This window comes from Pleuronectes platessa, chromosome 5 (genome assembly GCF_947347685.1).
Source record: "Pleuronectes platessa chromosome 5, fPlePla1.1, whole genome shotgun sequence".
In the NCBI taxonomy this organism is placed as follows: Eukaryota; Metazoa; Chordata; class Actinopteri; order Pleuronectiformes; family Pleuronectidae; genus Pleuronectes; species Pleuronectes platessa.
The window spans coordinates 27,507,532-27,521,821 of record NC_070630.1 but is presented as its reverse complement, the minus strand read 5'-3'; the positions used below and the strand labels follow the sequence as shown (position 1 = coordinate 27,521,821).

At 44.1% G+C, this 14,290-nt stretch overlaps 1 protein-coding gene across 2 annotated transcripts in view; it reads right to left on the bottom strand.

The window, feature by feature from the left end:
• Positions 1 to 8,851, bottom strand: part of ets1 (v-ets avian erythroblastosis virus E26 oncogene homolog 1) — a 38,027-nt gene extending 29,176 nt beyond the window's left edge. For both annotated transcript variants that reach the window (XM_053422031.1, XM_053422032.1), the window contains exons 1-3: positions 8,720 to 8,851; positions 7,291 to 7,392; positions 2,904 to 3,051 (exon numbers count right to left, since the gene is read on the bottom strand). In XM_053422031.1, coding sequence (XP_053278006.1) covers positions 2,904 to 3,051; positions 7,291 to 7,359 — 217 coding nt within the window. In that variant the 5' untranslated portion in view covers positions 7,360 to 7,392; positions 8,720 to 8,851. The remainder of the gene's footprint in view (positions 1 to 2,903; positions 3,052 to 7,290; positions 7,393 to 8,719) is intronic.
• Positions 8,852 to 14,290: the final 5,439 nt, after the last annotated feature.

Here is a 14,290-nt window from a genome sequence, read left to right as displayed (position 1 = left end):
GACATCTCACATTAACTCACTCAAAACCTTTAAAATGTCTTTAAAGTTTTAAAATGTACAAAAAACACAAGTTACACCTCAGCTCTTTCCTCTGTTTATTGACAAACACCACATTTTCAGAAGTCTAATCACACTGTACAGTTCAAATCCAGGCCCATGGCAGCAGTGCAGCCCATTCCTCTGCAGTTGTCTGTCGCTTTTCCGTGTTTCCACTCTTGTTTTGTTTTATTGTTGGAGGGGGAAGTGTGCGCCGGCCTGATTAGCATCACTGCTTCCTTCTTTCCCATAACCCCCTGGACCCCCGCAGGCTGCGTGTTTACTTTTAGAAATAAAAAATGGGCCTGCGCCCGTGAGGACGTGCCCCTCATCAGAGGCGAACCCCCCCACCTTTCTCTGTAAGACTCAGATCCTCCTCCTCTCCTCCCCTCCCCTCGGCCTCTCTCCTCCCATCAACGCCAGTGCGAGCCCTGTGACTTATCCCTCTCCTTATCCGCCCACTCTCCTTCGCTTTCCACCCGTTCCCCTCCTCTTCCAACTGTCCAGCTGTCAAATCACATCAAATAAAACACAGGCCAATGGTCCCCAAGTGCCAGATCACAGCTGCGTCTGTGTGTACCGAATGGGAGTGCATGTTTAAATGTACAGTGAACCCACGAGTGCCTGGGAGTGCGTGTGTGTGTATGTGTGCCTGTTTTACTGAATGGGAGGATGCTGTAATACAATACACACCAGCAATACACACCAGAGTGCAGGGTATGAATTTAATGAATGAATATGTGGAGTGTGCATCACTGCAGGATGTTGGTGGGATGTGTGTGTGTGTGTGTGTGTGTGTGTGTGTGTGTGAGAGATCTGTGCCTGGATTTCAATGAGATCGCACAAAATTACACACTCACTCCTTTTTTTTTCCCACACATACACACACAGAAAATGTCCACAATGGAAGTTTACAACAGCTCCTGTGGTGTGAGCGTTGGATAGCGAGGAGCGGAGCCGGGTTAGTGTAAACATTACCGTGGCATGGCTGTTGTCAGGAAGCAGTGTGTGTGACATTGGGCTCTGGGCCAAACATGCGATGGTCCTTTAACATAGAACATGCCTGCCTCACATCTGCTTCGTACTCTTTCTTTCTCACTCTCGTACATTTCAGTTTAACAACTAACTATCCTCTCTTAAAGAAAAGTTCAGTTGTACAAACCTATGTTATGAAACCACTTTAAAACTTAAAGAAAATATATGATCCAATATGTCAAGCACACTGGATTTAGCTTGTGACATTGTTAGGAATGGTGTCAATGTTGGACTTACCTGCTGTGCTTTAGAAACCTCTTGAAACCACTGTTTCGCCAATGAACTATTTAGCCAGGTCTGATTTATATAGTTAGAGTTTAGTTTCACTGAAAATCTGACTTTAGTAACTAGAGCAGAATAAATGTAAAAAGGGGCCTTATACATATTGTAAGTCAAGTGGTGAAGTCATTAAAATCTATTAAATCCCAGCAAATCTTCATTTGATGGCCAGAGAATAAATAAAACCTTAATTTGCAGTTAATGAGCCAAAACGAATTGTTCAAAACTGCTGCAAACATGGTTAAGCATTAATGGTATGCACATGTGACTTCAAAGCAGAGATTTTCAAAATCCCAAAACACTTGGATGACTCGATTTATAGTGGTTTTATTTTTTCCACTCACAAATTGAATTTCAAGTGAAAAACTTTCAAGAGCAGACTTTGTTTCCGTGAGAGAAATGAGTCAAAGTGACGGTTCCGCAGGGTGTCGAGACTGTGTCAGAGGTTACTGAGCTGCATTTGAGGTTATAAAAGACTCATAACGCCATATGCTGTCAGCTCCAAAACCTAAATAGAGCTAAATGACTCTAACCACATCTCCAGGTGGCTCAACCCTCCTCGACCTGTGGTCTGCGCTGTGGAGGATTTTTTGAGATCGATGAGAAGAAAAAAGAAGGTCAGCACTTGGCCATTTTTTTCCACTCAGTAATGTTTATGTCAACGGTTTAGCATTGGGAGCAATGAAGAGAGGGCTCCGAAAGGAGTGTGTCTTTGGCAACAAACATTAGTAAATCCCATCAAATCTCCCTCTCATTCACACACATACACACACACACATGCACACTCAGTCCCCTCCACCTCTCCAGGGACCAAACCAGAGGCTTGGGAAAAAGATGGCCGCCCTTTGCCCCCGTGTCTTGCCCCCTGCATCCAGCTCAGGGAGATGACGGAAGGAAGCTTGTGCCCCTGCAGCACCCCTACCCAACTCCTGTGGCGTGTGTCCCAGTCCGCCAGCATCAATCACTTTTGAGGACGAGTAGAGGCCAGAGTCAAGCGCAGTGAACTTGAAGGAATGTTCCAGTTCAAAATAAAACTAATTTGTAAAAAAACTAAAGAAAAATGGAGGACCAGAATTGGAAGCAGAAATATGCAGGGTATTTAAATGTCCCCAGAAGTAGAGTGGACACAGAGGGAAAAAAGAGAACAAGAGGGGGTATCTGGTAAAGGCATTGCCCTCGGGGTCAGCATCACAAACATCCCTCATGCAGCAGACGCCGAACAACAGGCTTAGTTGAGACTGTGTGGGTGTGTGTGTGTGTGGTGTGTGTGTGTGTGTGTGTGTGTGTGTGTGTTTCTGTTCTAGAAAACTAGATTAGTCAGTTTAAATGTGTGTGTCAAGATTGCAGACATGAATGTCACATGAGTGTGAATGAACATTTCAAAGTCTTTTGTTTGTCTGCTCTAGGCCGTTAAATCCACAATGAACAATTTGTGGATTTAACGACCATAAAAGGAAGTTATGGATTTTGATCAAAAATATGCCTACAAATAAGCTCTTCTTCTAAAACCTTGTCCCATGTTTGAGGTGGGGCATCGTGTGTGCGTCTCTTACCTGTGGGGCACACATCGTGTCCGTTGGGCACCTCCTGCAGGGGGATGTCCTGGGGGTAAAGGGGCTGGGAGGGGTAGTACTGCTGCTGAGGGTGAACCACGCCTGGTAGATGGGTCTGAGGGCCCATTGCCACCCCGCCACTCTGCCTCTGGAGACACACAGCACACATTATGGTTCAGCCAAACTGAACTGAGGGGCCTTGGACAGATGCATGTTGTTTATGTCACACAGCTAATACATTTCTGTATCATGGAGTTTTTTTGTTCTCAAAATAAATCAGAGTGTGACAATTATTTGTTAGCTAATTAAAAAACGGTATTTCTGGGTCATGGGGTGTCGTGACAACTTAGGCTCAAAACACTTGATTATACTAACGAGTGGCTTTGGACGACAGTGAAACCTTGGACTTTTGAAAACTTTTTTTTTCATAGCTATCCCTAACAGAAAACCCATGTGGCTAAATTTGACTCATTTAGTTTATCTTTGCTGTGTTTTTTTATCCTGCTTATCTCTGAGCTGTTCACGTAAGCGTTTGCGCTGTGGGGGGAAGTCTGAAGTCAGCACTTGACAGGGGGAGCCAGAGGAGATATGAAATTCCATGTGGATACAAGAGATAGTAAGCGGGGGGGGGGGGGGGGGGAGATAGCCACTTGGCCATTTATAGCATGTCAGAACCTTCAACAAACAAAAAGCTCAATAGATATTGTTGGATGTTTCAGTTTGAAACCGATGTGAACGGCAGATTGACTTTTTCTCACAGGCATGTGCCTAACTAAACATAATGTATAACTTTCTGTCACATTTTGTGGAGGGCTGAGACATGGCCCAAGCATATACAGTCTATGGGAAGAACCCATTGGCCTGCTGGAGCAGATCCGAATAAATGCGCTGACCAAGGAATTTCTTTTCATTTTCTTTGCCACGAGATCGCAAAGGTCGCTCTCACAAGCAACAGATTCTAAGTGACTAATGCACAGACTAAAGAGTAAAAGACAAGGTTGCGCAGAAGAGAGAGAGAGAGAGAGAGAGAGAGAGAGAGAGAGAGAGAGAGAGAGAGAGAGAGAGAGAGAGAGAGAGAGAGAGAGAGAGAGAGAATGATAGCTCGAGCTAGCACGCAGCAAATAGCGCTGCACGCAGATGCAAGGCAGCATCGGAGCACAACACCAGGTTAGAGATTTCTTAGTATAAGTATAAAGTATAAAATAATTTTTGGGTTCATTATTAATTGTTGGCCAAATTGGAATAAAGCAGTCTAGATAAATAATGGAAAAACACTGCTTTGTCAGTGCAAGATAGGGTATTAGCCCCTCCTAGTGTTGTATGCGACTGTGGGTTTTGTTTTTTTGATGTCGATGAGAAATCCCCCCAAAATGTTATAAAAACAGTAGTGACAATTTCACCTTTATTTAATTTTTAACCAGTCAAAGTCATTTAAGAGCAATACCATATTTATTCTTGCCAATGTAGCCTCCACACAGAGTCACATTAGCCCGACTTTGTCACATGTCATGTGAGCAACTGACAAAATGGCTGACGGAGTGACGGTCGATCTGATAACCAGCCCCTGTTTAAGCATAGCAGCATTTATCAGGACGCGGCCATGCAGCGTCATGGATGGGTAATATGACCAGATCAGGATCAGGTCAGTTTACGAGGCTCTTTGGATCTTTCCAAACGCTGCCACCTCGTATCAGGCCAATCAGCAAGGGGGGTGAAAAAGTTAGATGGAGGGAGCCACATGGATGATTTATGGAATAAACAGTTAGGCTGATATAGATAACAGCAAAGATAACATCGACACTATGATATTCTTTGATCTACTCAAATGTAGTGTGACTTTAAATGCAGAGGTCAGTATGTATTTCAGAACAAAAACTCCTTTAACTTTGATCTAAGTTCAAATACGCAAAACGAATTATGTTGATTTTTTCAAGTGCTAAAGAGAAAAAGCTAAATGTTTACAGCTTAAGTAATATTGTCCATATACAAGGATTAGTGTATTACAAATCCACTTATTTGTGACAGAACGAGTTAATGGCCCAACTCGAACAATGATCAAACCGTGGTAAAACATATAGAAAGTATCGAGACATTGTTACAATATAATACAAAAAATAGGAGAAGGCCAGCAGGCACTGAGATCTGAGGCATAAATTATCTCTCCTCCTGTGAAAAGATCTGATTGATATGTGAAGGGACTGGGCCACAGAGCACATCTACTGTCTATATAAACTATAAATAGGTTACTGTATTTGATGTTGTGCCTCCTAATCAAAACGTTTTCAGCCTGCGTTAAGATTTGAACATTACGTATTAACATTTCCAGGACCTGACAATTCAACCCACAAAATAAGTGCAATACCGTATATAGAAAGGAGCAGGGTTTTAAATCACTGAAGGTATTTTGTAATATGGGAAAACACACGTAAAAGAGACACAATTTCCAAATGTACTAAGGACCCAATTTAATTTGATATGGTCAAGTGTCTCATATTAACACACATTCTTCTTTTGTGACCATAGACAGCGTATAAAGATGCACGATACGTCTCCACTTTCTCCCACTATCAAATCACAATGTCACAGATATGAGTGCCGCCGTCTTGCGTATTCGGAGCCAGAGTCTACACGGTAAGAATCAGGGGATAGAGCCGGGGCATTGAGATCCCTTTGACACACTTCTTCAACAGAGTCAGTCTCAGCTTTAAATCGTGTCCTCTCACCTCAGATGTATAGCCACAAAACAACAAACTAAAACCAAATTCATCAGAAAATTAATAAACATCAATGTGATAAGAACAACCTAAAATGGCTGAAAACATTTTTAAGAACTAACATGGAGGAGGCAGGAGCAGATCATCAAGTGGCAATCAAAATGCTTTCGCTTCACTTTTGGGGAGCAGTCATGTCGTCCATCTTTATACACAGTTACACAAGTATTTAGTCCACCATCCCCCTGGTGGTTCCAAGAGGTAACTAAGCAGCAGGGCCCCCTGTGTAGTGCATACAAACTGAGACATTTCAGAGTATAATTACTGTTGCCCCTGTTCTTTTCCTGCAACACAATGACAAATGTACCCTTTAAAGGCCAGCACCTAAAATCGCTACCATTTGCTATATAGTGATTTTTAGTAAGCCTGCTATCAACCCCTCAATGTAATGCATTACTCTTTATGGATGCAAAAAAATTACATACATATTTCTATGTCAGTGATGACGCAGAACGGCAATGATTCAGAGGGCTGATGCATTTCATACCATACCAAAGCTGCATGAGGAAGAGTGCTCTGCTGTGACTTTACATGTGTGAGAAGGCTCTATACCTTCTCTCCATGGAAATGGTGATCGCCTTTGCAGTGAGGTAGCTTCTGGTTTTATTCTCCACTGGTGCAGGGAGCTAAAAAGCCTGAGGTTCTCTCTATGTACACACACAGGCTAAATTGTAAACATAAAAATATAAAACACACCAGGCCCTCGGCTTGTTGCTGATAATTCATGTAAATAGAGCTACCGAGGTGACCGAGGATCACCTTTCTGACCAAGTCTGTCGTGGTATACAGTAGTCTCAATTTCGAAGGCAGGCCCCACCACCTGAGCCAATTAGGACCCGGGGAGCCGTATCCTTCTATGTTGTCTATCAGGCCAGGGAGGGGTTGCCATTTGCATATAACCTCAGTCTCTTATCCTAATATGCCAGCGCTCTGCATACAAATGGAGGCATTTATTTTCCCGCTCATGGCCTTCACCCTTCAAATGTTCTCCTGACAGGATGCCCATTGTTCCCAGATACCACCGCCTCTGACTCCGTGTTCGGCTCTCTCATTTGGAAAGCATTTAGAGCCTTGGTGTTCCTGCAAACAGACTGCTGCAAAGCACTGTGCGGGAGGCCTAGCTGAGAAAAGTGCTATTCAGTAGTTATGGTCTGACTCCAATATGATTGGTTAGTGGCGAGGTTGGAGGCCTGTGGGTCTCAATATTTACAATACTCGCCAAAGAGAAGTGCATTTTGGCGGTGGGCGGTTGTGCAACAGCAAGGGGGGGTTCACAAGGGTGATTTCGCAGCCTTGTAGAAAATCGTCTTGTTCAACAGCTCTGTTTCCTAATTTTTGACGAAATCACAAGGAACACCGTGTACAGACAGACACCACAAGACAGCGGGAGAAATGTTAAGAGATAGCGTGTGCTTCCGTGAGCTGAAGGAATCCAGAGTTAGGAACACACGTACGAGCACAGCGCTCGTTTATGGTCCTGCACACATTCCTGCACTGTCATGTGCCTGAGAGCCTATACACTACACATACGCTCATACCCTCACACTCCTGCCCAGCTGTGTGCTAGGTAGTTGAGGCAGCCTTAACACGGAGGTAATTTACGAGCAGGGTCTTACCATTGCGCCCAGACGGTCACAGAGGTGAAGGGCTGGGTAGGAAGAAACTGGATCCATGTAGTAACTCATCACGGACGCCGTGGACAGGAGAAGCAGGGCCTGCTGAAGGAATCAACACACGGTGTCAGGGTGGAGCGAACTATCTATCACACACTGTTTACACTTTGTGTGCAAGTGTGTGGTATACACTGCATGTGTGTCTGGTGGGGGGGTATGTGTATATGTAGGTTTTTTTTAAGGGAGGAGAGAGAGAGGAAAAGTGTGAGAAATTTGAGCTGAGTTTCAATAACCTGTAACATCAACTGCAGAGTTAAGAAGGGCGAAAACTCACATCAAAGTTTCAGGGTTTACAGGAGTTATTTTCTCGTGATTTAGGATTATTTATATGAAAAATTATTTAAACTGAAGCTAAACCATCAATCCAAAGGCTTGTCAACCCAACATTTCCATCACTCCTCACTCACCGTCTCCCTCCCTTCTCCACATCATGTAGAGAAGGGCCTCCTCCTTTGAGCCGCCCACCATGTTCTTCCCACTCCTCCTCCTTCCTCTTCCCCCCCCTCGTTCCTGCCCTTCTACACACTTTACTTATCACTTAACATTGTTTAGTCAAGACAGCGTCAACAAAAGAGCCTGGAAACTGAGCTGAAGGATTACATTAGAGGAGGGGTAGTGTATATGGGCAGTGGCAGGTCCCCATCATCCTCTTCCTCACATTCATATGTTAAGCAACGTGGAATATTTAGTTTGAGGCAAGCAGCTGCTGACAGACTGAGGGAGGATGCACCAGTGCTCAATGGTTGCAGATGTTCAGCCGCTCAAAGAGAGTGAGGGGCTCTTGTTTCAGGAAATATACCCATACACAACGTGAATAATGTGCAAATCAGCTAAATTCATGCACAACCTTTGGGCTTTTACTTTCATATCATTACTTTTTCGGGGGGTTATAAACAATAAATGATTGCTATATTAAAAAAGAGTGAGAATTCAAATAACCCTAATCATGTATTGGCATTTAAATTCTCTAATACATCATATAGGCTGTATAAATATGCATTACATATGCGGAGGCACTTCCAAGCTCCTAAAGTGTAAACAATAAATACAAATCATGACGTAAAGCTCCTTATTAATAAAGAGATAAAGCCGTGCATGTCAGTTCCTCTGGTTTAGACCATTAGAATGATGCCATAAGGTTGCGAGATGAAGGAGGTAGCGAAAGCAGCGCGTCTCAATTTAAAATGGGACGCTGCACTCTTAACGCGCATTCCTGCCGGGAAGAGGAGAAACTTTGAAGGCAACAGTCTCCCCGTCCCTGTGCTTCAGAGGAGCACCGATGACAAGCACTTCTTCTTTTCAAGCATCAATGATTTATGCTTCATTGCTGGTACAAATAATAGTAATAGTAGTAAAAATAAACTTTAGGCACCTACCGAGGGGTGAGAAGTTTCCCTGTGAAGCGGACGCGCCGGGCAGCTGAGTGTGACAGCTGAGCGGTTGGACTGCACAGAGAGATGCTGTACCTGCTCGCAGCAGCGGAGTCCCACAGAGGAGAGATATTATGCACACTTTTAGTCCCTCCCTCCAATCGCACGGTGATCCTCTCCAAATCCTGTTTTTTTCTTCTTTTGGCATGTAGTCTCCCTTGGGATTTTTTTACGCACCACTTGTGGTTTGCATGCAGCCACAGTACAGGTGTAGAAAACCATGTGGTGGTCAGCAGTGGGTTTGGTTAGCCAGGGAACTTTACTTCACATTTAAAATGTGTATTTTCATCCAATATCACGTCTTGGAAGTTTCTTCAATGCATTTTGCAGTGTATCTAGACACATTAAGCCGGTACTGATTCCATCATTTACATTTATCATTAGACTCATTCCTAAATAGGTCAGAACTCTTCTCTCCTTGTTTTGTGTTAATGCAACTGTTTTGATGCTAAATCTGAATTAAGTTTGTTTATCTGTCAGTCTGTTTTCCTCTCGTCTCAGTCTTACTGGGAAAAATAGCAGGAAAGAGGGAGGAAAACATCACATGATGACAATAGCTGATCTCCCTTTGATGCTGTCATCTAAAAAAAGAAAGAAAAAAGTGCCTGTGTTTTTTTAATGCACCGATATGCCATTTTTGAACATTTGTGTCAGTTACATTTCAATTACTTCCTATTTTATATATCTCCTTTCTCTATAGTGTTGTCCTGGATGATGAACCTCTGAAACCTGGCCCCAAACCAGGCTATAACGAACCATTTGAGGAGCTGTAGCCGTCAAACCAATTCGTCTCAAGGGTTGCCTGATTGCACCTGAGAAGCATGTGAGAATTTATTTGCTGTACATCACTGACTATCACATCATCCCCCCAACTCTCCTACCCCTGAACCCCAACCTGCAGCCAATGCATGTGGGCCACTGATTAAGGCTGGGACAGAGGCGTTGACCAGTCTTCTGCGAAATGAGAGGATCCCACAGTACAACAGCAAGATCTACATGCACCCGCTCCGATAAGAGTTAGCGATAACCAGGTTCCAGTGTCAAGGTTTATCTGTTTAGCTTATTTATCGCTTTATTTGTTTATTTATTTCCATGCTGAAAGCTGCCAAGCGATCAGCTGCATTGCACCTACCAGCACTGACTCTCACCCATTCTCTCTCTCTCTCTCTCTCTCTCTCTCTCTCTCTCTCTCCCTCTCTCTATCAGCTTAACACTCAACACTTGCGAGTCATCTGAAACACCTTGTGGCTCCATGATAATTCTGTGACCCCAGTGCAGCACTTGTTTGAATTACAAAGTGCACGGTTCAAACCTCCTGACAGCCCCTGCTCTTAACAGTAAATCCTAAAAGTCTCTGGGTGAGGAGGTGTGTGTGCGTGTGTGTGTTTAAGTGAAGAGCTGGGGTATGGGGGGAGGGGGGGGAGGGGGCAGGTGGGTCAAGTACAAGGTGAGAGGCGTGAAGAAGTACCATAAGGGGCTCAGTGGCAGGCAGCCTGTATTTTTTCAAGACCTTGCCTGAATCCCCTCTGCGTACCGTGGGCCTCAGCGCCCCCCGGGCCCCCGGGGGACACAGATGGGCAACACGTCGAGGGCAAAAGGCAGAGGTATGACTTATTGCCATGTGGAAGAAAAGAGCACGGGGACGCGCCACTGTGATGAGACCAAATTGAATAAAAGCGAGGATGAATGCGATCCAGATCCAGAAACAGATTCAGCCGATGCCCCGGCAATGCTGTTTCAATTAGCTGGCTCAGCAGTTCAAAGGCGAGGCCCTTGATTCACTCCGGCTCCGCATGAAGCCACTATCATCACGCTGCCCCCTTTTGCCTTTCACCTCCCCATCACTGTGCCACCTTTTTCCGCTCAAAGCCCCATTCTCTATGCACGGCCGTGCTCATGTTTTACATTAAACAGATAGTGAACGCTTTGCCATCACCACCAGTAAAACCCATCCATCAAAAGACCTGCAGGGGTTTATGGCCCTCACTACCACTCTCCTTGTAAAGTCTTAGTGTTCTTAGGTCCACATCAGCTCGGAATTAAACTGATATTCTACCACAATGATGGTAACACACAAGGAAAAGCTGTATATCCAATGGATGGACGGACGGGTGGGTTAATTCATAATCCTCCATAAGTCATTGTTTTTCTTATAGCTTTCACAGTTTAGTGCCACATTCCACATCTTAAAGCATGAAGAGTTTGAAATGTTTGCCGTATGATTTTAACCCTCAAACAGAGTTCACATGGCAGGTCCATTGTCTGCTGTAAAAGATACAGTACCTGAAGTCACACAGGGGTCATATTCCTATATTTACCATCTGTTCGGAAGTGACAATCAAACCCTAACCTGCTGAATCCAAACCCCAGTTCATCATTTTACTGGAACATCTCCAAGAAAACACTAAAACAGATATATAAATCGAAGCAACCATTTGCTTTAAAGCCGACTAAAACTAGCAAGCCATGGCTGGAGAAGTAAATGCAACGAACCTAATGTTTCAGCTAAGAAAACCAAATGTCTTGTAGATGCAACAGAAGTTATAAGATACAGGACTGTGCTGCACCTCCTCTGTTGTCTTTGCAACTTCTGATGGATCTCTGTCATCCCAGGGCTTTCTTTTCTTTCTCTAAATCATGACAAACAAACCATACTGCTGTCCGCCTGCACCCTGAGTCTCAATGAGCAGCTTCCAGACTGTGAATCCTTTGGTCTCGTTTTCTCATTTTGGATCTTCCAAAGATAGCACTGACAGGTGTTATTAATGGTCTTTTATTAGCATCGTCCTGATAGCTAGAGACTTTTTGGAAGCAAGAGAAAGAGGGGAAGAGCCATGGAGAGGACGAAGAAAAAGACAGATAGAGAGAGAGAGAGAATATGGAAGTCCTCCGCCCACCGCTTCTCACAGGAGATCGCCTCTCTCTTTGATAGCCTGCCCGAATCTGTTCCCCCCATAGAAACTGCCCTGCAGATGTTGTTGCTGTGTGCTGACTACAAAGAAGGAGCCCTTTATGAGAAGAACATCTATTTTGGGCCTCTGTGTTTCCGAGCTGTGGCGCTCAGTGAGAGAAGTGCAGGCCTAATCTTTCTGCCACGGAAAACTCTGTTTTATTCCCTGCCCGTGATATTTTTAGATTAAAGCCCATTTCTAAATGAATAAAGTGAGGATGTAATATTTTATGACAGTATCAATATGCCATCACCCTGGTGGGTTCGGGCCTGAGAGAGCCTACGTTAATGTTGGCACAAGTGGAATGAAAGTGGGGTGAATATGAGGTAAGTTAAAGGAGTATGGAAAAGCCTTTTGTGTCAGGCCGTGACTAGATTCATTTAGAAGTGTTTGTGGTTACGACTCTCACCCTCACCCACAGAACCGTGACATAGTTGCACTGTTGACTGTGAAGAAAAGGTCTGGGGGCAATATTAGCTCTCGATATTATCTTTAATTAAAGAACCAATCCCTCAGCCAAGTTGTCCAAACACTCCTAAATAGGCTCTGCAAATCAGACAAACATCCTCAATATTTGATGGGTCGAGAGTGTGCTCTATAGCCTACAGATGGTTTGTGTTTCTCAAGCGTTTCACGAGGGATGGTATGGGACAGCGATCTTCTGTTCGAGTGTGCCCCTTGACAGAACGAGTTCCTCCACATCACATGCTGAGTTGCTGGATTTCTGCCTAGCACTCTCTCTCTGTCTCTCCTTGTGTGTGGGTTTATCTCTGAGCTGTAAGTGTGTGCATGTACTGTAGCGTCAGTGTTGTGTTTGTTAGACCATGTCCCCACAAACGACCCGTTCTGCAATCCAAACCAATGCTGCAAAGGGGGCCAGCACAACACAAATAACAGATCATGGATTTGCATTTATTTTCTTCAAAGGACCAAAGAACAAGCGTCCTTTTCAAAGCTTATACCAGATTTAATCAAAAATAAAGTTAATGTTATTTGGCATAATGTCGCCCTTACACTGCTCTTTTGTAAGAACACAAAATAATGTAGTAGGATGAAAGGAAAAAGCAAGGAGGGAGGGCAAAAGTGAGAGAATGAGATGCTGAGTCTAACGTGCCCTAGTTGATAAGGTGCTGGCCTGGCGCCAAAACACCCCCCTTCCTCCCAATACACACATGCACATAAACACACATGCACACACCCAACCCAGTGGCCAGTTTGACCCCCCTACCCTCCACCAAACACACACACACACAAACTGCCACCACTCAAGTGGCGTCTCCAGCTCACTATTCCTCTTCATTAGTGTCCCAGAACGAGATGCTTGTCATGTAATTAGCCGAGGAGGTTTTTGAATGCCTTGCTCTCCCTCATTAGAGAAGTGAGTGGAAGGCTGGAAAGAGAGGGGAGAGGTGGAGAGGCAGGCCGGGGAGGCACAGGCGAGGGAGAGCAATCAGTGAGACAGATGGGGTAGAGAGAGAAAGACTGAGGGACAGGGAGAACGTGCCAGGAAAAAAATAAAGGAACAAGACAAACAGAAACTTACAAAATGAGGGGAGAGGTTTCTGACTTTAGTGCACCAACCAACTAGGGACCGTGGATGACAGTCACTCGGTCTGGACGAAATTATTACAATTTACCTCAGTCAGCTGGTATTCTCCTTAATAATGATTGAGTGTGTACACTTTATCCCCTTTTATTTCCTTTGCTCAGATTTCCCTGCAGTCATCAGATATCCATGTGATCTTCCTTACTCTGACTCTGACTTTTATTCCACCCCCGCACCTCAAGGATTAACACATTATATTATAGTATATTATACTGCATTACATTGCATATTGCAATCTGACACTGTTCACTGTCTTGCATCTTGCATTTCACTTTTTACTTCACTTTTTATATCTTTTATCTATTATATATATTTTATTTAGATATGGTTATGTCTAAATAAATCTTACTTTGTATAAATATTAGAAAAGTGTTGTGTTTACTGTGTTTTTATGTTCTATGTTCTATGTTCATTGTATGCACCAATAACCAGAGCAAATTCCTTGTAGGTTTAAAGCTACTTGGCAATAACTACTTTCTGATTCTGATTCTGATTAATGACACGCAACATTCAGGACAGCCAAACTGAAAAAACATTTGTCGTCCTTCTCAACTCTCTGAATTGAGTGAAGGGCCTATCTTCTCTTGAGAGTTACAGCTGATATGCTATAACATGTCTCTTCCCCCATCAATACACTCTTAACTCACAAAACCTGGGATTTTTAGTTGGCTGATCTGGCTCCGTCCCATGTGGGAGGTTTCGAAGGGCTGAGTTGAGTCTGACTTCTAACCAGAGTACTTGTTGTGAGAAAGAGGTATCATTAGCTCCACTACATCAGCATTGTGTTCTCGCTGATAACAACATCAGTGCCTGTCGGCTCCGTTCACTTTAGCCAGTCGGTGATGAGGTGTGGCTCGGGTGGCAGAGGAGGCCTTATCAGGGTGATGAGAGGGAAGAAGGAGCCGCTTGTCAGTGGCTGGTTTTCAGAGGAGTCTGCGCTGTGTCCTGGAGATGGT